Genomic DNA, 23312 nt, shown 5'->3' with positions numbered 1-23312 from the left:
TGTTCACTATTCTTAAAATTCTGTCTTTTCTCTCTTTTGATTAGAGAAAAGATAGATACAGGTTCATCTTCCCTTACTTTTGAATTTAAATTCTGTTTTCTGATCTTATTCAAATAGGTTCAATTATAAATTATAAGCTATGTACAATGGCTTCTGTTGCAGCATAGACATAAAATGGCCCACCCATAAGGTCATATATTGAAGGCTTGGTACCCAAGTGGTGGCATTTTTGAGAAGTGATTGGATCACAAATATGTTAACTTTACCAAAGGATTAATCCATTGATGAGATTAGAACTGCATGAGTTACTAAGAAGTGGTCTTGCTGGAGGAAGTGGTTGCTAGGGTATGTCTTTGAAAGGTCTCTAGGGATCCTTGTCTCTAGTATCTCTATCTAGTATCTCTCTCTTTTCTTTCCCTCTTGACTGCATGAACTGAGGTTTCCTCAGCCATGCTATTTGCCATGCCACCATAGGCTTAAAAGTAAATCCCGAGCATGGGTTGAAATCTCTAAAGTTGTGGGCCAAAATGAGTACTTTCTCCTTCTTTCTGTTCAGGTATTTTTGTTCAGAGACAAGAAACTAACCAAGTGTCAAGTCTCTCTCTTTGGGTCATATATCTCCTCTGAACAAATTCATACACCCAGATATTTATAAATTACTTCCACATCCATGATGTCCTATGTTTCTTATTTCAGCACAAGATACCTTGACACCTTAATTTAGTTATCTCTTCCCCCTTCACTAGGTAATTTAGTTCAGTTTATTTTATTAATTCTGAAAGGTTCCTTCCTTAGGGAAGGCCATGCTGAGGACAATGACAATCTGGCCTCTTAACACACTTTCCTACCTACATTCTAGTTTTGTCACCCCTTTACAGTTTAGATAAACTGTACCTTTTCATATTGCTGCCAGAGTGATACTTCTAAAGCCAGAGTGATCTATTATTCTTGGATGGCATTCTTAAGTAGCTTTGTATTACCCTGAGAAGAAAATTCAAAGGAGGGGTTGGGGGGAGAGAGACCTGGTTCTTTCTTGAAGGGTTTCCTTTTCTTACTCAGGTTCAAACTGAAATCTTGCCAGATATGATGATTAACTCCTGTAACTTACCACTCGGAAAGATGAAGCAGGATTGCTGTAAATTCAAACAAATCCTAAGCCACCTATTGAGTTCCAGGCTAGACCTGGCTACTGAGTGAGAACTTGTCTCAAAACAGACAGGCAGGCAGACAGACAGATGGACAGACAAGCTAGCTGACCAACTAACTGAAGACTTAGTGAAATGGGCTCTTGTATGTAGTTATAGTAATTATGTCTGAACTTAGGGAAGTTAGGATGAGAAGCTTCTCTATACTACAACAGCAGAGGAAACGAAAGATCAGAGCTACACATGTGTAACACCTAGAATAAAAACAGTATTTACCTTTACTGGTATTGATAAGAAGGCCACAACTTAATTATGGCCAAAATGACAATATGATGAAAGCTTGGCTCTGCAGATTCTGCTATTAGTGAAAGACTAACCAGCAGTAACAACTGGATAAATCAACTGGGATAGACAGAGGGAAGGCTAAGTGAGCAAACTTTGAGAATAAAGTTCAACTTGCTATCAAAAGGAGTCACATTCTTAGAGGAATTACAGAAATTGGTGAGACCATCAAGACATGAAAGATGCAGGGATGGTGGTTCTTATCATATATGCCTTTAACTCTCTGATTTGTCTGTGCAGAAGACCGATGGACCATGGGGACTGATAGTTAACTATCACAAACATAATGAAGCAGTGGCTGCAGCACCTGCACCGATGTGTTGTCCTTACTTGAACAGTTTAACACATCTGCTGACACTTGGTGTGTACTATCGATCTACATTTCACTTCAGGTGGCAAGGACAGTAGTATGCCTTTACAGTATTACTTCAAGGATATACTAACTCTCCAGCCTGGTCTTAGAGCTTAATGCAAAGGGATCATCTTTGCCTGCCTTTTCCATAAAATATCACACTGGTCAATTATATTGATGACATCATACCTGGACCAAGTGAGCAGGAGGTAACAACCACTTTGGACATGTTGGTAACACAGATGTGCTGAGAGGATGGAGAATAAATCTAACTGAAATTCAAGGACCTTCTAACTCAGTAAAATTTCTAGGAGTACAGTGGTATGGAACATGCAGAGATATTCCTTCTAAGGTGAAGGATAAGTTACTACACCTGGCTCCTCCTACCATCAAGAAAGAAGCACAATTTTAGTGGGTCTATTTGGATTCTACGGATGGCATGTTCCCTTGGTGTACTAATCTGGCCCACATTCCACGTCATCTGGGAGGTTGCCAGGTTTCAGTTGGGCCTTTTAACAGTCAGGCTGCTATGCAGGCCATTCTGTTAATGAACCACATGACCAAAGACAACTATTTTCCCTTTGAGAGGCAGATCTGGGTCTTTAGTAGATATTGGGCTTCAGTAGAAACTAAATGTTTGACAATGGTCTATCAAGTTACCATGCAACCTGAGCTGCCCATCATGAGCAAGGTATTATCTGACTCACCAACTCATTAAAATAGGGTATGCACAGCAGTAGCCCATTATCAGGGGAGATAGCATATGTGTGATCAGGTCTGAGCAGGTTCTGAGGGCACAAGCAGGATAGGAGAAACAGTTGCCTAAATGCCTATGGTTTCTACTCCTGTTTCTACTCTTGTCGTTTGTTCCCAAACATGCACCTGTAGTCTTTTGGGATGTGTCTTATGACAGGCTGGCTGAGGAAGAGAAGATTAGGGCCATTTTCTGATCATTCTGCATGCTGTATTAGCACTACTCTCAAGTGTATAGCTATACCATTACAACCCCTTTCTGGGACAACCCTGAATGATACTTGTGAAAGAAAAGTATCACAGTGGGCAGAGCTTTAGACAGTACACATGGTCATACATTTTTCTTGGAAGGAGAAATGGCCAAATGTGTGATTGTTCACTAATTCATTGGCTGTAACCAATGGACTAGCTGGATGGCCAATGATTTGGAAAATTGGTGAGAAATACATGTGGGGAAAAATATGTAGATAGATCTTTTCAATGAGGCAAAGGGTGTAAAGATAGCTGTGTTCCAGGTAAATGTTCATGAAAAGGTGACATCAAAGGAGGAGGAGTTCAATAACCAATTAGACAGGATGACCTGTTCTGTGGACAGTTGGCCTTTCTCAGGTCATTCTTGTTATTGTCCGAAGGGCCCATGAACAAAGTGGCCATGATGGCAGAGAACGGAGGTTATGTATGGGTATAACAACATAAACTTCCTCATACCAAGGCTGACTGGGATACAGTTGTTGGTGACTGCAGGATTTTCCAGAAGTAGAGACCAACACTGAATCTCCAATACAGCACAATTTCCAACAACGAGCCTCCAATATGGCACCATTTCCTCAGGGTGACCAGCTAGAGACCTGGTGGCAGGTTGACTACATTGATCACTTCCTTTGTCCTTACTGAAGTAGATACTTAGTTTAGTTATGGATTTGATTTGATTTTCAGCACTTAATCCTTCTGCCTAAACTACCATCCATAAACTTATAGAATACCTTATCATGGCAGCCATCCAGTATTGCTTCTGACCAAGGGACTTACTTCACAGCCAGAGATGAGTGACAGTTGGATGAATTCATGGACTCTACTGGTCTCATCATGTTCCTCATCATCCCGAATCAGATAGCACCCATATTACAAAACATATTTCATTTTTCTTATTTTAAAAAATATAAACTCATGTTGGGCTTGGTGGCATCTGGGAGGCAGATGCATAGACAGATCTGCTATACAAACTGAGTTTCAGGCATGCCAATGTCATTTAGTGAGACTTTGTCTCACATCAATCAATCAATCAATCAATCAATCAATCAATCAATCATCATCATCAACCAACCAACCATACAAAATATAGTCAAATGATTGATAAAAACTGTCCATTTTCATAAATTATTATACAAATCAGAAAGTCATACAGCATGCCAGAAGGTGGTTGAGAGCTATGAGAAAGCGAGCCAGTTGGGAGTGATTGGGAATGGCAGAATGAGCGTGCACTGCTGCTCTGGAAGGATGCTCAAGAGAAGTCTCATTAAGAAGGTGATATCTTAACAGATACTTGAATGCACTGCACTGAGTGTGTTACTTCTGAAAAGGCACAGAAAGCAACATTCCAGGGAAAGGGAATAGGCAACAACAGGCCCTGAGGCTTTGCAGCAAGTTGGGGTCCACAAAGGGCTTCTGGGAGGAAAACTGGTCACGTGAGAAATGGCAGTCATTTCAGCTTCTGTCTGAAAAGGGGCTGAAGGATGTCAGGGCTGAGCAGGGGTTTAGTTAGGAGGCTGTAAGGCTCCAGGCTATGTGCGATGATGACTTGGACTGAATGGGCCAAGGGAGGTGGTAAATGAAATATTTTGAAGCATAAGTCAACAGTTAACATGGTTCACTGTTAGAGTGAATGTTGGATGAATAGTGACTGTTTATTCTAGGAAATGGGGAGGGGGTGCATCCTATAAAAACAAAAAGGAGTATATGGCTATACTTTTTTGAAAGCAGAAGGACTTGTACTGTAACTCTACAAAACTGTCCTATGGATTAAGAATATGGATGGATAACATGCATCTCCCACAGTACCTGCTCTAACTTTTTATAGGTTTATAAGTACAATTTGTTTAGTTTTGTTTTCTGAGCCAGGGTATCATTTAGCCCAGATGACCTTGAACCCTTGATCTCCTTTTGGAGACCTTCCAAGTCTTAGAAATACAGGTATGTGCCATCATGCTTGCTTTAATATATTTTAAAAATCTGAAGTGTGCTAGACATTTCTATCATACTGTCTTCTCATGGCTCCTTCCTAGTGGTAAGAACTGTGTTCATTCAACCTGTCTGGCCCTTACTCTTTTAAGAAAGTTTTATTTTTTTTAATTTAAAAACATTTATTTATTTATTTACTTATTTATTTACATGCATGTGTGCCAGCTTGAGTTTATGTGCACTATGTGTATGAAGGTGCATTGGTTACCTCGACCTGGAGTTACAGGCAGTTCTGAGATGCATGATGTGGATGCTGGGAACCTACTCCAGGGCCACTGCATACCAGTAAGTGCTCTGAATTGTGGAACGATCTTTCAAGCCTTAGGTCCTTATTCATTACTTCTAGTTGAAAGTGTTGATTTTTTTCCATGAAAATAATTCATATGCTAAGGAAACCAAAGAGATAAATACATGCCTTCTTTTATAACAGAGGTAAGAAGAGAGACAGTAACTAAACACTTGGTCTTAACTATTTCCAAGTTTTGCTTGGAAATCATATTGCTACCATACTATGTACAAATAAACCCAACATACTTCACAATGCAAGTGTTCTTTTAAAGAGAGGTGCTAGAAACAAAATGCTAGTGCCATTCTCTCTGTGTTCATGTATTTATACGTTATATGTACATGTTTGTATGTATGCCTGTGGAGGTCAGAAGTTTAAGTTGGGTTTCTTCCTTGACTGTTCTCAATATGATGCAGGGACTCTCACTGAGCCTAGAGCTCATTCATTTGGCTAGGCTGGCTAGTCAATAAGACCAGAGATTACCCAGTGCTGGGTTAAGGATGTGCACCACCATGTGGCTTTTATGATAGGGGCTGGGGATCTGAACTCAGTTCCTCATGCTTGTGCAGCTGGCACGGGACCAGCTGTGCCACCTCACCTCCCCCAGCCCTACTTTCACTCTTTGAAGCAACACTTAGATTTGTTTTAGTAATATGGCAGAATAATGACTTAACATGAAATTGAATCATTTTAGAATTTGTGTTCTTTAAAATCGTATTTAATTTTGTGTCTTTGGTTCAAGAGATAAAACATACCCTGACATTTTTCAGATAGGCCTCATAAGATGACCCAGGAAGAAAGCGTTACTTACCTGAGTGAGGTAACCCAATCACAAAAGAACACACATGATATGCACTCACTGATAAGTGGGTATTAGCCCAGAAACTCAGAATACCCAAGATACAATTTGCAAAACACATGAAACTCAAGAAGAAGGAAAACCAAAGTGTGGATACTTTGATCCCTCTTTGAAGGGGGAACAAAATACCCATGGAAGGAGTTACAGAGACAAAGTTCAAATCAGAGACAGAAGGAAGGACCATCCAGAGACTGCCCCACCTGGGGATCCATCCAATAAACAGCCACCCAACCCAGACACTATTGCAGATGCCAACAAGATTTTGCTGACAGGAGCCTGATACAGCGGTCTCCTGAGAGGCTCTATCATTTACTTCTAATACTAAAGCTTATTACTGGAAAGATGAAAACAAAACAAGTTGATAGGTCAAACTAAAATAGTAATTCATATGAGTAGTGTTATAAATAAGACTTCTCTTTCCAAGTGTTTTGGCATAGCTTTCTAAAAATGCTCATAATACAAACTCCTACTTAGTAAAAAATATATGCCTCCTTATTCTCTACCTTTTATTAAAGTGAATGTGTCAGATGAAGACATGGTGATAAATGAAAGCAACACACTGAAAGGTTTCCTACTGAGACAGTAAGAGCATGCAAGCAAGTGAACACCAAACTCATATGTTTTCCATATTCAGTAAGCAGAGACTGTATCTTCAGTGCTCTGATGTGAATCCTTTCTTAAATAAAATGTACTACAACATTTACACTCTCAAAGGGACTCAAGGAGTTATTAAAACCATTCTTTTAATGTGCCATTAAAATGCCATTTTTAAGATTCTACACATATCAGGTAAACTTATCAGGTAAAATATCAATGTATAATTTTGTGTAGGAGAAATTTCAAAGCATATTTTATGTATAATTTTCTTATGAATAATTCATATCTTCAATACCTTATGACAATTTTCTCCCCTATTTCTCTCTGTCTCTTTTGTTGTTGTTGTTGTTATTGTTGTTGTCTGCGGTTGATCCTGAGGGTCCTACATATGCTAATGCACAAATTTATGAGTGAGCTTCATCTTCCCAATCTACACAGAAAGCTTTGATAATTAAGTCTGAAAGTTTAAAATTTAACACACACACATTTGCACACATATATGATTTTTTTACTCTCACAGTCTTTTGACTTGCCACATCCTGTTATGTTTTGGATCCTTTAAAGATACTCCTGTTTGATATAATAACATTTTACTTATATTTATGAATTGAAAAAAACTGAATAAAAATTTTATAGTTTATAACTGGTGAGAGTGAATATGTGAATGTATAATGAGATTATCATTCTGCATTGAAAATATAAAAATGAATGCTAAGCATAGTGGTACATGCCTTTAATGCCAGCACTAGGGAGGAAAAGGCAGAGGCAAGCAGAATTCTGCGTTCTAATTTAGTCCGGAATACCCAGTGTACACAGTTTCAACTCTCTCTCATTCCACATAGACACTAAAGAAAACAAAAAATGCTGGTATGTCTTGAAAGTTTTATTAATTTCTGGATTACTCCTTTTGTAAGTTCAGTTCCAGGGGATATGAAGCCTTCTGACTTTTGCAGGTACCCGGAACACATGTGGTGTACACATATATACATATATGTAGACGAAATACTTATACACATAAAATGACTAAATAAATACAGCCTCCCAAATAAATCCCCCCAAAAGCCAAGGCCAAAATGATATTTTAAAAAGAAGTAATAGTTGATCTAAAGTACAATCAGAACAATCCTCAGAGACTTCTATACTAAACAGTACTGGCAGAGAATACTATGCTAGCTCTACTCTATGACTTCTTAACATAGGCTCCAAATGAACTTGCTGGAAAAGGCCATCGATGATGTGTCCTTTTGAACATGTCTAAAGGTTTCCCTATGTGTATGATAAATCAAGGTTAAAGAGTAGGCTTTATGGGCTGGAGAGATAGCTCAGCAGTTAAGAGCACTGACTACTCTTTCAGAGGTCATGTGTTCAATTCCCAGCATCAACATGGTAGCTCACAACCATCTGTAATGGGAGCCTGATGTGCCCTCTTTTGGTGTTTCAGTGTTTCTGAAGACAGCTACAGTGTACTCATCTCATATGTGTGTGTGTGTGTGTATACATATCAGGTAAAATTATATATATATATATATATATGACATATATATATATCATATATATTTGACATATATATATGACAAATAAAATCTTAAAAAAAGAGTAGGCTTTATGGTCATCTTGCCCTTTATATACCTTAGAATGTTTTTCCTAGAAAACGGAAATGCATAGGAAGAATGCAGCTAAATGCCAGTTCTTCCTTAAAACAGTTCCTGCAGTAAGAGGGGCGGGTCTATACAGCTCCAGAGTTGATAAGGGTATTTTACATCATTGCTACTAACCCTTAATCACAGGCCTCTTCAGAGGTTTACAGAATTCCAGTGGAGCTGGGGGAGAAGGTGCTTTCCAGTCACTTTGCTATCTTGAGGCAAAGGTGAGGGCGTCCACAACGGCATCAGAAGGCTGTTTGTGAGTGTTCATGTTTTAGGGTATTTATATGTACTCATCTGTAACTAAATGTGTGTGTGTGTGTGTGTGTGTGTGTGTGTGTGTGTGTGTGGCTAGGATTTTGTTGTGTTCCTTTTTATCCCACTGGAAGAAAATAGGAAATTGGCAAATATTATTCATGTCTTAGTTATTTTTTTTGGAACCCTAAATCTATGCAATTACGTATAATGCATGATAATTTAATTTTTAATGGCTAATAATGAGTGATGTTTTCTTAAAACAGTTTAAGTGATATGACAATAATTGTGTACTACTCACTGTAAATCTTAAGGTACTAATAGCAACACATTAAATCATTTCTGCCTTTAAGCTTGCATATGAACTTAGGCACAAAATTCATGTTCTAGGTTATATGCTCTAGCTTAAAGGCACATCGACAACTTCTTTAGTAAAGATACCCTGTAAGTAGTGTGATTCAATATGCAAATGTATAAGCAAAGAAACCATAAAACTAACTTTTATGGTTTTATTTTGAAAATCAGGCTGAATGTATAAGGGAAATGAGGGCCTTTTACTTTCTGTCTGAAATCTTTAATTATAAACATTATACAGTTGAAAAGCATCCGAAATTAGGTATTATCTTAGCTTTACCTTTATTTACTTTTATATAATTATCTTGATGAAAGATATAATTATAGCATTATAAAAAATTACCAACCCATTTTTAAAAATGTTTCCTAAGTGATCAACACATTGCATATGGATTCAGGCAATAAATCTCAGACTAAAATAACTTCGGGTTATAAAAGTAGGAGCTGTAATTCCCTATTGTTTGGTTAGGAAAAATAACCTCATGAAAAACTGGTTTTGTAGAAATATTTTATGAATACAATTGAAGAACATAATTACAGTTTTATAAATGATATAGATGGATATTTTAATGCTAAAATGAGAGGGAACTATGATGACTATGATTTTTGGCACTGTGGGAAAAGAAAAGGCTCTGTGCATTAATTCTTTATTTAGTATTATTGTGGAATATCCTGGAGAAAGAATCATACTGTGACAGGTTTTTTCTGTCTTTGGTGTCTGCAGCATCAAACTGCCACTCTTAAGGGGGGAAGGACTCTGTTATTTAGAAAAAAAAAATACACTATGGAACAATTAGAAGAGAGAGAGAGAGGAAGAGAGAGAGAGAGAGAGAGAGAGAGAGAGAGAGAGAGAGAGAGAGAGAGAGAGAAAGAGAGAGAGAGAGAAAGAGAGAGCACAAGGACACAGATTCTTACAAACTTAATTTTAAGCAATTTTCATAAAATACTCATGTTTTACACAAGTGACCATAAATATGACTGTCATTTGACTAGGTGCAATTAATCTATAAGCCCCTGGGATGTTACTATCCAATGTTACTGAGACATTAGCAACTTGGCACCTCCTCTATTTGAAGGATGCATTGAAAATACTCAAGTTGCTTTGGCTTTTATTCATCATCCTGATAGGGATGCACACAGAGTTTCTATCCCATGGATATAGTGGCACGATGAACAGAGGATATAGACAATGACTACTGTCACACCCACAGAGTAGTGCACTTCTTAGACGTAATGCAGTAGATGGTTATTAGCACCGAGATCCACAACTGGCTAAGCTGCAGAGGAGAAGACACTGCAGAGTGCTCAGCTCTGAACAGCACATCTACAGCACACATTCTCCTCCTCAGGCTCAGAGACCTTTAAGGAAAAGGCGGGCAGACAGGTTGTAGGACTCAGAGGTAGTGGATGCCTACAGTGACGACACAAAAGGAAAGGTCCACATATGAACTCACAGCACTTTGACATCAGTCACAAGATCCAGGCAAGTCAAGACAAAAAAATCCAGCATATAAGGAGGTGGTGATAAAGTCCCAGCCCTGGGTAACTGATAGCTGTCTGGAGAGGAAGAGTTTGTTTTTCTTAACAGTGTGGTTCCTGGTACTTCACACACTCCCAGTGCATAAGTATAGAACCAACATTAATTCGACAGAGTCGGTTGAAAAAAAAAAGATGAGGACACAAAGTTAGGCAGGTATAGAATGGAGGGTGGATTTTGAAAGATTTATGGGAAGTGTGAATATGATAAAAATACAACAGATGAAATTTTCAAAGAATTGGTATATATGATATATATCATACATATAGGTGGTTAGGCGCATCAGTGAGCAAGGAAACAAACACTGGTATATGGTGTGAGATCATTGAGTGAAGAAAATGTGACAGTGCTGTAAATGCTATAAGGTATTTACAAGGTAGTTTGGGAGTAGGACACCTAACCCAGTCTTGAAGAATAAGGAAAGATATTGTAAGAGGAAGTGACATCAAAACGCAGTCAGGTGGATTTCGCAAACACAGAGCAAGGCAGCGTTTACAAAGCTTGTGGAAACAGTGCCTGAATGAGTCACTGGGGAAGGAGCAGATGACAATTCTGTGAAGCTGAACCTCAAGTTCAAGTCAAACCATGAGGCCAGAGAGTGAACAGAGACCAGATCTTACGGACATATATGAAACACTGGGCTAGAGAAGATTTTTAACTAAAGTATCTCTAGGGCATGCATTATATTACATAGCAATTTTTTTTATTGTTCTCTTTTAGGTCAGGGTATTAAAAAGCTGATTGACTTTTTATTTTGTCTCTATGGGATCTTAAAGACAGGCAGGCAGACAGACATATAAATAGTTTTAATGGAAATTCTACCGTGATATCAAAAGCAAGGATCAGGGGAGCACTTTAAGTAATACTGGGGAGATGTATTTGTTATCTTTGCACAGAGCTGACCTGTGGTGAGCGCTGCTGGTCATCTTGGTTAGGAAAGGTCTGAACACAATGAATGTACCACACGGGAGGAAACAGGTGTTTGTCAGGAAAATTTTATGGAACTTGCTTACTAATGGCTATGGCCATTTTACTTTTTGGCCACAGGTTTAGTAGGATTCATGGTGAATTGTGCATAATTATTCACATATAATAAAGTGTGTGCTATAAAAGTTTCTATTAAAAATGCAAATCAAAAGCATTATTTATATTACCTAATATATCATTACAATTTTCTTGTTTTCTAAGTTTAATATAAACCAGCTTTTAAAAAGATGAAGCAATTTTTGGATTATAACTATTCAATAATTATCACTATTTTTTCTTTGCTATTTACTGTTAAGCAATGCAATATTAACAGTCCAGATTAGAAAATAGATGCTTATGGGAAAAATGAAAGGATTTTATTAAAACATGATGCAAATGCATTCTACAACAGAAAAGTAAACTAAAGATCATGTAATTAGATGGGAGGAGTAACTGGGGATGATCAGATGAATGGATCAGCGATTTTACTGCCTAAGTAAAAAATTAGCATAAAATTAAGACTGCAGAGCACAAATCAGTGTGCAAGTTCATTTAATCAGTTTTGGGACATAGGAAAAAATACATATAAAATTATTGAGAAAAATGTGGAAATACATGTTGATTTATTTTGATGCTATTCTTCAGGATATTTATGTTAGGTTAAGATGTAACAGAAATTTCAAATGGCTCACTGGTATCTATTTTATTAGCTAAGATACAATATATAAAATACTAGCTTGGTATTCCCACACCCACCTCAAGACCCCTCAGTGAATATGTGCCGGTTGCAGCTATTGAGTCTGTGGCCTAACTGCTTTCTGGTGGGAGTGTCCCTAAGGGTGAGAATCAACTGCACGCTGGTAGGAGGACCAAGAACCCAAGGGTGAACACATCTTTGTGAAGAATCTAGACCTTCATAGTTATGATCAGGATCTTGGGGTGGATGTCCGGAATATTTGAACATCTTCTTCAGTTTTTCCATGTCCTGGTCTTCAGGACCATCTTTGTAGCTTATCTGCTGTTAAAAGAATGTAAAATGGGCCTGCTGGGAAGCTGAACGGCTTGTAAAACACAACAAGCCAATGTCTTCCCTTTCATGAATTCCAACTCCTTTGACCCCAGCCAAATGCAGCTGTTGGATTGTAACTGATGAATTACTGAGTAGGATGAAGAAGTACTATCATATCCACCCCCTGCCTGTCGGTCTGCCTGTTATCTAGAGCACCTTTGTAAAGAGATTGAAAGGGGAGAAGAACTAAAAATTAAGTCACATGGTGCCCAGCAATGTAAGAATTACATTAATTATAGAAGCTTTGTAATTTCATAGAGTCCCATTTGTCAATTCTTGATCTTAGAGCACAAGCCATTGGTGTTCTGTTCAGGAAAATTTTCCCTGTACTCATGTGTTCGAGATTCTTCACCACTCTCTCTTTTATTAGTTTCCGTGTATCTGGTTTTATGTGAAGGCCCTTGATCCAATGGACTTGAGCTCCGTACAAGAAGATATGAATGGTTCGATGTGCTTTCTTCTACATCTTGACCTCCAGTAGAACCAGAACCATTTGTTGAAATGCTGTCTTTTCTACTGGATGGTTTTAGTTGCTTTGTCAAAGATCAAGTGAAGATAGGTTTGTGGGTTCATTTCTGGGTCTTCAATTCTATTGCATTGATCCTCTTGCCTGTCTCTGTACCAATACCATAATACCATGCAGTGTTTTTTTTTTTTTCCCCACTATTGCTCTGTAGTACAGCTTGAGGTCAGGGATGGTGATTTCACGAGAAGTTCTTTTATTGTTGAGAATAGTTTTCACTATCCTGGGTTTTTTTGTTATTCCAAATGAATTTTCAAATTGCTCTTTTTAATTCAATGAAGAATTGAGTTGGAATTTTGATGGGGATCAGCAACTAACAGATTGGGAAAAGATCTTTACCAATCCTACATCTGATAGAGGGCAAATATCCAACATATACAAAGAACTCAAGAAGTTAGACTCTAAAAAATCAAATAACCCTATTAAAAAATGGGGTACAGAGCTAAAAAAAGATTTTCCAACCAAGGAATACTGAATGGTTGAGAAGCACCTAAAGAAATGCTCAACATTCTTAGTCATCAGGGAAATGCAAATCAAAACAACACTGAGAGTCTACCTCACACCAGTCAGAATGGCTAAGATCAAAAACTCAGGTGACAGCAGTTGCTGGCGAGGATGTGGAGAAAGAGGAACCCTCCTCCATGGTTGGTGGGATTGCAAGCTGGTACAACCACTCTGGAAATCAGTCTGGCATTTTCCCCGAAAATTGGACATAAGTATTATTACCTGAGGACCCAGCTATACCACTCTTGGGCATATATCCAAAAGATGTTCCAACAAGGACAAATGTTCCACTATATTTATAGCAGTCTTATTTATAATAGCCAGAAGCTGGAAAGAACCCAGATGTCCTTCAACAGAGGTATGGATACAGAAAATGTGGTACATTTACACAATGGAGTACTACTCAGCTATTAAAAACATTGAATTCATGGAATTCTTAGGCAAATGGATGGAAATATGATTCTTAGGGAATAAATAATTTTAATTAGAGGTAAAGGGTAGGTGGGGAGATGGCTCAGTGGCGAAAGTGCTTGGCATGCATGATGACTTGGGTTTGATCCCTAGGACCCACATAAAAAGTCAGGCATGGCAGCATATATGGATTAATTCCTGTGCTGGGAAGGTGAAGACAGGAGGATGATCTCTGGGGCTTGCTGGCCAGCCAGCGTTTCTCTGAATCAGTGGGCTTCAGATTCAGTGAGAGACTGTCTCAAAATTCAGGCGGAGAGGATAAGAGAAAGCTATCTGATGTTGATCTCCGACCTGAAAATGCACACACATGAAATAAGGGAAAGCAGTAATAAAGTGACTTGAGTGCCGCTCTGATGACCCAGCAGAACTAACTCAGAGATAACCTGTCAGGCCATCTGAATTTCAATCTTCAAATATGGAGGACAATTCAAAAATATAGTTTATTAAAATAGGTTTATATATATTTTGCCTGCATGTATTTATATGTGTGCCATACGTGTGTCAGGTGACCATGAGTCCAGAAGTGGGAAGGCATTGAAGCCCGAGAAACTGGAATTACATGCAGTTGAAAAACCACCATGTGGGTAAACTGAAATGGGTCTTCTAAAAGAGCAATAAATACTCTTAACTGCTGAGCAATCTCCCTAGTCCGGATTCTATTTTATACATGGTCTTATCTCTACATGGTTTAAAAATGAATAGTTTTAATATTTAAATACCTTTATTTAACCTCAATTTTCCACTCAAGATGTGTACAATGGATCCAGACTTCATTTACCAATAGTGGGAAAAAAGGGTAATTAAATCTACATATGAAATCATAAAATGTGTTTTCTTGTATACCATTTATCCACAATATGTAAGTACTGAAAACCAGTTATGGTAGTGCTTTTCTGTAATCCCAGCCTGGGGGAGTTGGGGCAGAACGGTCACCATGGGTTTCAGGCAAATCTGGGATACATAGTGAGATTATGTCTCAAAACCACCAAAAATCAGCCAACCAACAAAACAGAAAGAACAACCTTGGTAAGTTCCAGAAACAGCAAAATCTTGTTACTACTAATAGGAAGCCACTGAGTGATATTTGGTGATTAGGAGATATGAAGTGGACATTTTAGGAAATATTAATATTGTAAACAATGAATCTAGCTTTCAAGTTCACAGTGAAACTTCTACAACAGTATTTATAATGGCTGAAAGTATTACCCGCCCATTCCTTTATTAAAAAGTTGAATAATATGGGAATAATGCTATTAAAACTTAGGCAAAGTAGATTTGGGAAAGCACTTCCACAGCATGTGTGGGGCCCTAGAGTTGATTCCTGTGTCATCAACAAAACAAAAAAAAAAATTGAAATAAATACAGAGGAGGGGAGAGGGAGAGCATAATTACATGCAGGGCTAGCTGAAGTCCTGAGCCACAAATAGAAGGATCTTCCCTAGCATATGGAGGAGTCTCCATGTTCTCCCAGGGACAGTCAGCAACTACGTTCACCTAGGATCATCAAGAAGAGGTAAGCTGTCAAGTATGATTTCAGTAATAGGGAGGTCTGCTTGGGATACACCCGTATTATGCAATCACGATAGATAGTTTATTGCAGCACCAAACCGCCACTTGGGAAATCTTGAACTCTAACAAAAGCTCAGTTATTATTACTGTCAAAAGGTACACAGAGACAAAATTAGGTTGGCAGTAAGAAAGATGAATCAAGGAGGAAAAAACACATCTAATTTGTATAATCAACATAACAGAACTATCTTGTAGTTCGTAACTACTTTTAAATTTCAGCAAAGTTATATGCTATTATCTCTACTATCATTATACTTACAAATATTATCACTGATAATACTGAAAATGTTTCTATACAGCAATGTATTTGTAGAGACACAACTTAAAATCATATATACTTTCTTACTCAAAATCTTTATTTTCAACATGATTCAGAGTAAAGAATCTTTTATATATAGGAATAAGTAGTAACATTAAAAAATTGGATCATTTTATGTTTTTCCTTTAGCTAAATAGTCCAATAAAAAAAACTTTAAAAGAGAAGACTTAGTTTTCTGGAAATATTTAAACATGCTAAAATCCTGTGCAGTCTGATGACTTTTACAGAAAATAAAATCATGAACTTAAAATATAAACTGATGTAACGAATCCCAGAAATTTCTCAGATATCTTGTAAGCACTGGAACAATGTATACTTATAAATGATAGAACACATTATTCTATTAGCAAACATAAACTTTACTATCTTTAAATCAGCCCCCACCCATATTCTCAAAAGGAATGCCGTCGAGCGTCAGGGCCTGAAGTGATACGCTCTGACAAATCTAACAGCTCTCTCTGTGTCATTCCTAATGCACTTGTCACTCAGCATTATCCATCCTCATTAATGACAATGGGAAAGTTTATCTTGGGAACACGTTTTAAATCATCTACTCTTTACAATGGGACCATGAAATCTCTTACAAAACATGAGGCGGGAACTACTCTGACAACAAAACCCCTTCCTGGCAGCTTTATTCTTAATTCCTGTTCAAGGAGTAATCTGTTTATTATAAAATCATACAGAACAATATATTAAACAGAATTTGAAACAAGAATAGCTAGTGTGATTTTCAAGCTTACAAGTATTTTTACAACATTTTTATTAAGCTGAAAACACTGTTGAGCCTTTTTGTGTGGTTTCATGCAATCATTTTTTTTCTATTCTACATTATATCAACCTTTGAAAAGGGGTTTTGCTTTGCCCAATTTTAAAATAAACTAATGACCTAGCTCTTATATATATTAAAATGCAATAATTTGCATTACCTTAAAAGCAGTTTATTTAGAAACAAAATATATCCCATTTAAAAATGTCTAAAGTGCTGAAATACTCAAGTTTACCTAGTTATAACATAAAAATAACCTAATTACTACCAATACTACTTTTAGCACAACAATAACTACATTTTAAGCTGGAATATGATGTTTTAATGTTTTAAGAAATCTCTACAGTAAAAAAAAAGACAGAAACAAAGTTAAACTTCTGGATCCACAGAACCTGCTGTTTTAATTTGACTGTTAATTCCAGACACGTGTGACTTCTATATTACTGTTGATAAAATAAATGCTTCTGGGAAACATGTCCTTCAGCCTCTTAATATTCTGGTATTGGAAGTTTAATGCTGCATTTTGTTTCACTCACTGGGCAGTAAAGTCAGACTAAATACTGTATAATAAAAACTTTAAAACATTGAATTCAGTATTGACTTTTATCATTTTCAATCACTTAAAGGCATCTATATGATGTATGCTAATAGCACTGGATATTAATAGTTCATATAATATTTAAATTTCATTAGCCTATAACTTATAAAAAACATTTTAACTTTAGAATTTAAAATGGTTGATATTTTAAGTTAATGCTTTAAAGAGTTCATTTAAAGAATGTGCTAACATTAAACAGACTTCATGGCTAAAATTCTTGCTTAGTATATAATAAACACTATTATAAATATTTATTTAATATAAATGATATATATCATATAAATTATAGATGATAATACTATAAAATGTTTTGACGTATGAGGATTAATAAAATAACTATAATCTAAGGTCTTCTGAAAGTAATAGTTGTTCTTCATATATTAGGTATTTGTTGTGAATCTAGGAATACTGTCTAAAAAATAACATTTTATGTATAGCTTTAGAGAGCAAGTTTAGCCTAATGGGTAGAAGTCTGCCCCAGCATCTGAGTGATCTGGGAGAAGCCAGTTCTCTAAGCCTCTAAGACAGTGAACACCACAGACCACACAGAACATCACACACACACACACACACACACACACACAGCAAGCTGGCTTTGAGCATCTCAGCATCTCAGCTCTCCTTTAGTTCCAACCTTTTATGAAATTTAACATTTTTACAAAAAGTAGTGCAGCTTGAGAAAGGCTAAGTATTTTCAAAAAGAGAGTATTGATTTTACAAGTACAAATTACACATAGAAGGACTGCACATTCACTGTTTTTCAAATAGAGATGAATTTAGAGATTATAAATCATATTCTTCAGCTATCAATTCTTTCAGTCAAATTGGTTTAAAACATTAACACTGAGATTCTTCACTATAATAATTAATATAATAATAATTCTTGACAATAATCAGAAAGTAAATGATTTTGGCCTGGGAAAATACAAATTTCAATTTAGTCATGCAGGTCAAAGGAAGCATGGCAAAACTAATTGTCCTCATATCATCCAGTAGAGTTTACTCAGACAATAGCAGGGTTGGAATTGGACCATGGGTCATACCTGCAATAAGGGCAAAAGTGGTTTTTTACTGCTTCCCTTCCACTGTACACAGGGCCAAGCATAAGAAACCTTCAAGTAAATGGGAATGTTATAATCATGGAACACTAAAGTAAAGCTGAGCAGAAATATGAAGGAATATACAGATTATATTTTCCAAATACCTTTATATAACTGTTAGTTTAAAATATCAAATTAGCTATTGAATCAAGTTGCTATGAATTGTTATAATAAAAACATAAGTGGAAATACTTGTCTTCATTTAAATTTTTATACAGATCAGGATGGTTTCCTAAGGGGACTCATAGGTAGCCAAACTAAAGCAATGCTTTAAAATTGGGCTGTCTCATGTGCACCAAGACAGTCAACAGGATGATTCTTTGATATATAGTTAGATTATCACATTATGGAAGAAATATGAGTTCCTTTATCATAAAAGCATAGTATAACTGTACAATATTTAATATGTTGTATTCTAATACCATTTTATACAATCATCCTACATTGTAAGTCACAAGTTCTACAAATCTCTGTATTTTTCCTTTTAAACACCAGAAAGGGAATGAATTAGAAATGATTCCTATTTGGTTTTCCAATATAGACTAAACCCAGCAGCTTGCAATAGGAACTAGATTGGAAATTCACAACTAACCTTTGTGAATTTGAAAATTTCATTATTAAACCTCTTTTTTTCTTTCCAAGGAAAGTGTTCTGGTACATTAAAGCATCCCACAGAGTCTGTAAAGCTGAAATTGCTGTAGAGAAAAGTGTCAGGAGGGCATTTACTCACCATCTATACAGTCAGTATTTACTAAGCACCAATACAATTAGTTCTGAACCAGGAAGAGGTGGTGAAACGATGAATCAGACATACCTAAGTTCGCAGCATTATTATACCCCTAAAGATTCCTATGTTCTCAAAGCTTTAACAGTAGAAAAGGGACGGTAGAGATACATGTTTTCACTACACTGAAGTGTGGCAGCAAAGACAGAACACCGCAGAGTGGAAACCAAAGCCAGGTAACAAGCAAAGAAGATAAATATAGCTATGGACACCTTACGAGCAGCCTCAGAATTTGTATAGATTAAAGGTCTACATGGACTAAAAGGATATTTTGTTATTATATATTTAACTTTTAAGTCCAAAACTATGGGAAATTGCTTTATTTGTTTTGTTTGTTATGTTTCCCTATGTAGCTCAGGCCAGCCTCAAATCCATTCCTCTTGTCTCAGTTTTCTGAGTTACATATGTATTAGAATACATGTGTATGCCATAATGTTTGGCTTGTAAATTAATTTTTCTTAACCTACAAGATTTTGTTTGGTATGAATTAGAGATTTAATCTTTTAAAGACATGTTGTTTCTTGTTATTATGCTATGTGCATGGGTGCTTGCCTGTGTTGTGCCCATGCATCATGTGCGTGCTTAGTGCTTATGGAGGCAAGCAGGTGTCAGATCCCCTGAAACTAGAGTTACAGACTCTTTTCAACTGCTATGCAGGTGCTGAGAATGCAATATGGAACATCAGAAAGAGCAGCCAGAGCACTTAAATCCTGAGCCCTCTCTTCAGCCCCTTGGTGTTGGGTTTGATAGCACAGTCATGCCTTCCTCAGTCCCTCATCTCCTCAAATTAAGCATGGGTGGTTGCCATTTATCTGAGCGTCCAAATACAGGGTTAGGTCTTATGTTACCTAGGTAAGCACACTATCATTGAACTAAATTTCCATCCTCTGAGGTTTAATTTTATTGAAACTAAAAATGACTTTACCTCATAAATACCTTCCATATGTAAAATTTAAGTATGTTCAAATTGTTACAAAAATATATCATTAGTTTTACTTTTACTCTTAAGTATTAATTTAATAAAATGTCAGGTTGTGGACTTCATTAATTATAGATTACTACAATATATATACCACTGACTTCTACCTGCATGAGGAGTCTTCATTATGCAGTTTATTTATATTTTGAACTCACAGAGATATGACTGCCTCCCGAGTGATGGAACTGAAGGTGTCCCCACTCTGCCTGGCTAATATCATGTTTTCTTAGTGAAGCAATTTCTTCGTATTTTTCAATCACCTAAATTCTTTTGTAATATTAATTAATCACAGATTAATATTTTGCTATCATAGGATTTATTGCTTAATTTTCCTTAAAGGTAGTACTCAAGTAACCTCAAGAAATATTTGTAAGAGCATAGCTTTAAATAAGCAGTTAAATTTTCATTAGGACTTTGTTTTTAATCTTGATAGGTGAGGTTAAAAATTGGTGATCTGGAAAACGGAATTTGGTAAAAGCTAATTAATTCACAAGTTACATATGCTTTAATTACCTCTCAGGATAATGTTTGATGCTATGAATATAACATTTAAAAATAATTTAGAAAAACATAAAATACAAAAACATCTTAACTAATTATGAGCAGATGACTATTTTTACAGTAACTTGGAAACACCTTTTTAGAAGCATGTATTTGATGCATTTATTCTAGCACCATAGTCACTTGGTGTCTCAGCCTCATAGGGACCTTGCACATGCACTAGTGAACACATCTTTCTGTAAAAAGATAAAAGATATGGAGAATTATATAACCTTCCCCAAGTCAGTCTCCTGTGGCTATTCGTGTTAAATCTTGATCTTCTGGCTCCTTGTGCGCAATTCTACAAGAAAGCACGCTATCATTGAACTAAATTTCCATCCTCTGACGTTTAATTTTATTGAAACTAAAAACAACTTTACCTCATAAATATCTCTCATATGTAAAATTTAAGTATAAGTTAAATTATATGTTAAGTATGTTATAAGGTTTAGGAACTCTGTTAATTTTTATTTATTAAAACAAAACCCACCACCACTACCACCATCACAAAACAAGTCTTGTTAAGTGTTTTTTGTTTCTGGGAAAAACACAAGTGTTTCACAGTGGTTTTTAATTTAATTTTTTAATTATTAAATCGATCTGTAACTATCATGCTCCACTGTTTTACCAGTGAGTAAATGTATAGTGCAGAGAGTTTAAGCAACTTATCTTGTCCAAAGTCAGAAAGGCCAAGAGTGCCAGCAGGGACAGATCAACCTGTCTCTTATTCCAAAGACTGATCCCTTAACTATGCTTTGCTGTGTCCCAACTGGTACAGTCTAATTCTTTGGAAGAATGTAGTTTTCAATGTAATAATCAGATACTCCATAGCTCTAGCACATAGTCAGAAAGCATGTGAAAGAATTCTCCAACATGCAATGTACTTTTAAAGCCTATCATGAGAACACACTTATGTTAACATTCAAGTTAAAATTAGTTTCTCCATAGCAATCACTTCTAATGGTTTTTGAAGACATTATGAAATTATGTTGCATTGCTCTTGATTGTTTTATATATAATTATATGCATAATTGGGCTAAAATACTGTTATTTCCTTTTTATTTTTTTGTGGTATTGGATACATATTTTATTATGGAAAATATTACTTGAAACACTTTTTTTTTTTTTTTTTTTTTTTTTCGAGACAGGGTTTCTCTGTGTATGCCTGGCTGTTCTGGAACTCACTTTGTAGACCAGGCCTGCCTGGAATTCAGAAACCCGCCTGCCTCTGCCTCCAAAGTGCTGGGATTAAAGGCATGCACCACCTCGCCCGGCAAAACACTATTTTTAAAGTATGCTAATTCCTCAACTCTCCACTTTTGTATTCTATATTTAATTCCCTACATTAATCACTATTTTGATGTAATTAAAAGGTATTTCAAATTTAATTACCTTGTAATGTATTGAAGTTCTGTGTTTGATGCTTTAATACTGTATTATATTAAAGTTCTATAGTTGATGCTGCAAAGATAACATATAAAATAATTTAGAAAAATCATAAGATATAAAGATATTTTAACTAATTAGGAGCAAATTAGTCATAATTAGCCAAATTCCTTTTTTTTTAATATTTTTATTACATATTTTCCTCAATTACATTTCCAATACTATCCCAAAAGTCCCCCATAGCGCCCCCCACTTCCCTACCCACCCATTCCCATTCTTTTGGCCCTGGCATTCCCCTATATTGGGCATATAAAGTTTGCAAGTCCAATGGGCCTCTCTTTCCATTGATGGCCGACTAGGCCATCTTTCGATACATATGCAGCTAGAGACAAGAGCTCCAGGGTTCTGGTTAGTACATCATGTTGTTCCAACAATAGGGTTGCAGATCCCTTTAGCTCCTTGGGTACTTTCTCTAGCTTCTCCATTGGGAGCCCTGTGATACATCCAATAGCTGACTGTGAACATCCACTCCTGTGTTTGCTAGGCCCCGTTAGCCAAATTCCTAAGCCTGATAGCTTTTCAGTATAATTTCACAAAGGAGCCAGAAGATCAAGATTTAACACGAATAGCCACAGGAGACTGACTTGAGAAAGGTTATATAACTCTCCACATCTTTTATCATTTTATAGCAAGATGTGTACACTAGTGCATGTGTAAGATTCCTATGAGGCTGAGACAGCAAGTGACTATGGTACTGTATGTAGAAACACCAACGATGCCTAGAATAAATGCATCAAATACATGCTTCTACTGATAATTTAAAAATAGCAGTTATTATTTAACAAATATTTATAGAACTAATAAATACGTGTGCTGAAGATTTAGTTGTGAGCAAGAATAATATGTACCTATTTCTGGGGAGCTAACGTTTTAGAGGTAAGCTAAGTAAACAAAGGAGCTGATAAGCACATAAGCATTATAGCAACATACCTGTCACACTGTAAATTAAATTAGCGTTTACATTTCCAATGGGCCAATGAATATTTTCAAAGGAAGGGAACAAAATGGAACATCAGTATCCCAGCAGTCAAATGATGTGAAAAGGCCTTAAAAGGACTAGAAGGTCAAATATTTTAGACGTTTTCTGTGCAAGAGTACCGAGGGCAATGACTAATTTAGGAAAGTTTGGGGACAAAGTATCCACAAAGTTCCCTGTGCCACAAACAAGCTCATGGAAACCATATTTATTAAGCATGATTATCTGAGACATACTGGAGGACACACCGGTAGAATACATGATCTTGTGTTCTAGAAATTTAACAATACAACTTAGCATGGAACTAGGCCAGGTGTGATTTGCCATCACTTGTTTTC

At 36.5% G+C, this 23312-nt stretch overlaps 1 protein-coding gene across 3 annotated transcripts in view; it reads right to left on the bottom strand.

The window, feature by feature from the left end:
• Elp4 (elongator acetyltransferase complex subunit 4) overlaps window positions 1-23312 on the bottom strand; it is a 224480-nt gene that overhangs the window by 89925 nt on the left and 111243 nt on the right. Inside the window, exon 10 of one of the 3 annotated variants that reach the window (XM_029471291.2) lies at window positions 15209-15388. The exons of 1 other annotated variant lie outside the window; for it this stretch is intronic. In XM_029471291.2, the coding sequence (XP_029327151.1) occupies window positions 15224-15388 (165 nt within the window). In that variant the 3' untranslated portion in view covers window positions 15209-15223. Of the gene's footprint in view, window positions 1-15208; window positions 15389-21944; window positions 22014-23312 lie in introns of those variants that run through there. One more of the 3 variants, XM_029471298.2, reaches the window with a different exon arrangement.

Source organism: Mus caroli, unplaced genomic scaffold (genome assembly GCF_978045245.1).
Source record: "Mus caroli unplaced genomic scaffold, Mus_caroli_1 scaffold_2, whole genome shotgun sequence".
Taxonomy (NCBI): Eukaryota; Metazoa; Chordata; class Mammalia; order Rodentia; family Muridae; genus Mus; species Mus caroli.
The sequence above is the reverse complement of the archived record's forward strand: the minus strand, read 5'-3'. Positions and strand labels throughout refer to the sequence as shown.